Source organism: Cryptotermes secundus, unplaced genomic scaffold, assembly GCF_002891405.2.
Source record: "Cryptotermes secundus unplaced genomic scaffold, Csec_1.0 scaffold2945, whole genome shotgun sequence".
Taxonomy (NCBI): domain Eukaryota; kingdom Metazoa; phylum Arthropoda; class Insecta; order Blattodea; family Kalotermitidae; genus Cryptotermes; species Cryptotermes secundus.
The window spans coordinates 2976-3769 of record NW_019724800.1 but is presented as its reverse complement, the minus strand read 5'-3'; the positions used below and the strand labels follow the sequence as shown (position 1 = coordinate 3769).

The 794-nt window shown below is 46.9% G+C and overlaps 1 protein-coding gene across 1 annotated transcript in view; it reads right to left on the bottom strand.

Annotated features, from left to right (window-relative positions):
• The window catches only part of LOC111863114 (bromodomain-containing protein 2-like), a 2900-nt gene extending 2339 nt beyond the window's left edge, over nucleotides 1-561 (bottom strand). Inside the window, exon 1 of the mRNA XM_023849147.1 lies at nucleotides 208-561. Coding sequence (XP_023704915.1) covers nucleotides 208-561 — 354 coding nt within the window. The remainder of the gene's footprint in view (nucleotides 1-207) is intronic.
• Nucleotides 562-794: the final 233 nt, after the last annotated feature.

Here is a 794-nt window from a genome sequence, read left to right as displayed (position 1 = left end):
TTCTTCCCCTGCTGTTTGTTCAGCTTTTCGAGTACTTTTGTGTTTAGTGTGTTCTACGTCGGCGGTGGCTGTAGGTTGAGCAAGAGGACCTGCCGGAGCCGTATGATAAGCGCTTCCTAACTGCTTAGGACTCATATTTTCATGCAAGTTCGTCGGAAGATTCTCATAGTCCGCCCCTAATGCAGCATTCTCAAATCCAGCGCCCACCTTATCACCGGGTGACGGCAAGTTGGCTTTCGGTTGCTTGGCTTGCGACTTTTGCCCTGCTGTTTGTTCAACTTCTCGACGTCTTTTGTTTCTAGTGTATTTTACACCAGCTGTGGCTGTGGGTGGAGCACATCGACCTGCCGGAGCCGCCAGTTGAGTAATTCCTGACTGCTTAGCACTCACACTGTGATGAAAGTTCGTCGGACAATTCACATCCTCCGCCCCTAATGCAGCATTAGCAAACCTAGCGTCTATAGTGTCACTTACAACGGAAGAATGCACTTCTTTGACAAGACCTAAATTTTCACCAGGATTTTCTTCTTCCGCTTCTCCCTTTCCATCAACTTCTTCCATAGTTTAACTGTACTTGCTTGTTCGAGTCTCCTAACTTGATCCTGTATGACCTGCAGTTGTTCCTGGAAAGATCTAGTATCCGTATGCTGTCCGAGTCCGATCTTGTATTTGACTCTGACGTCCTAGGTGTGCTGGACTTTTTTAAGCCCACAGCTCCATCAACATTTTCTTCGAGTATTTTAGCATACTTCAACTCGAATAAGTCTTGTAACTTACGTGCCATGGCCACCACA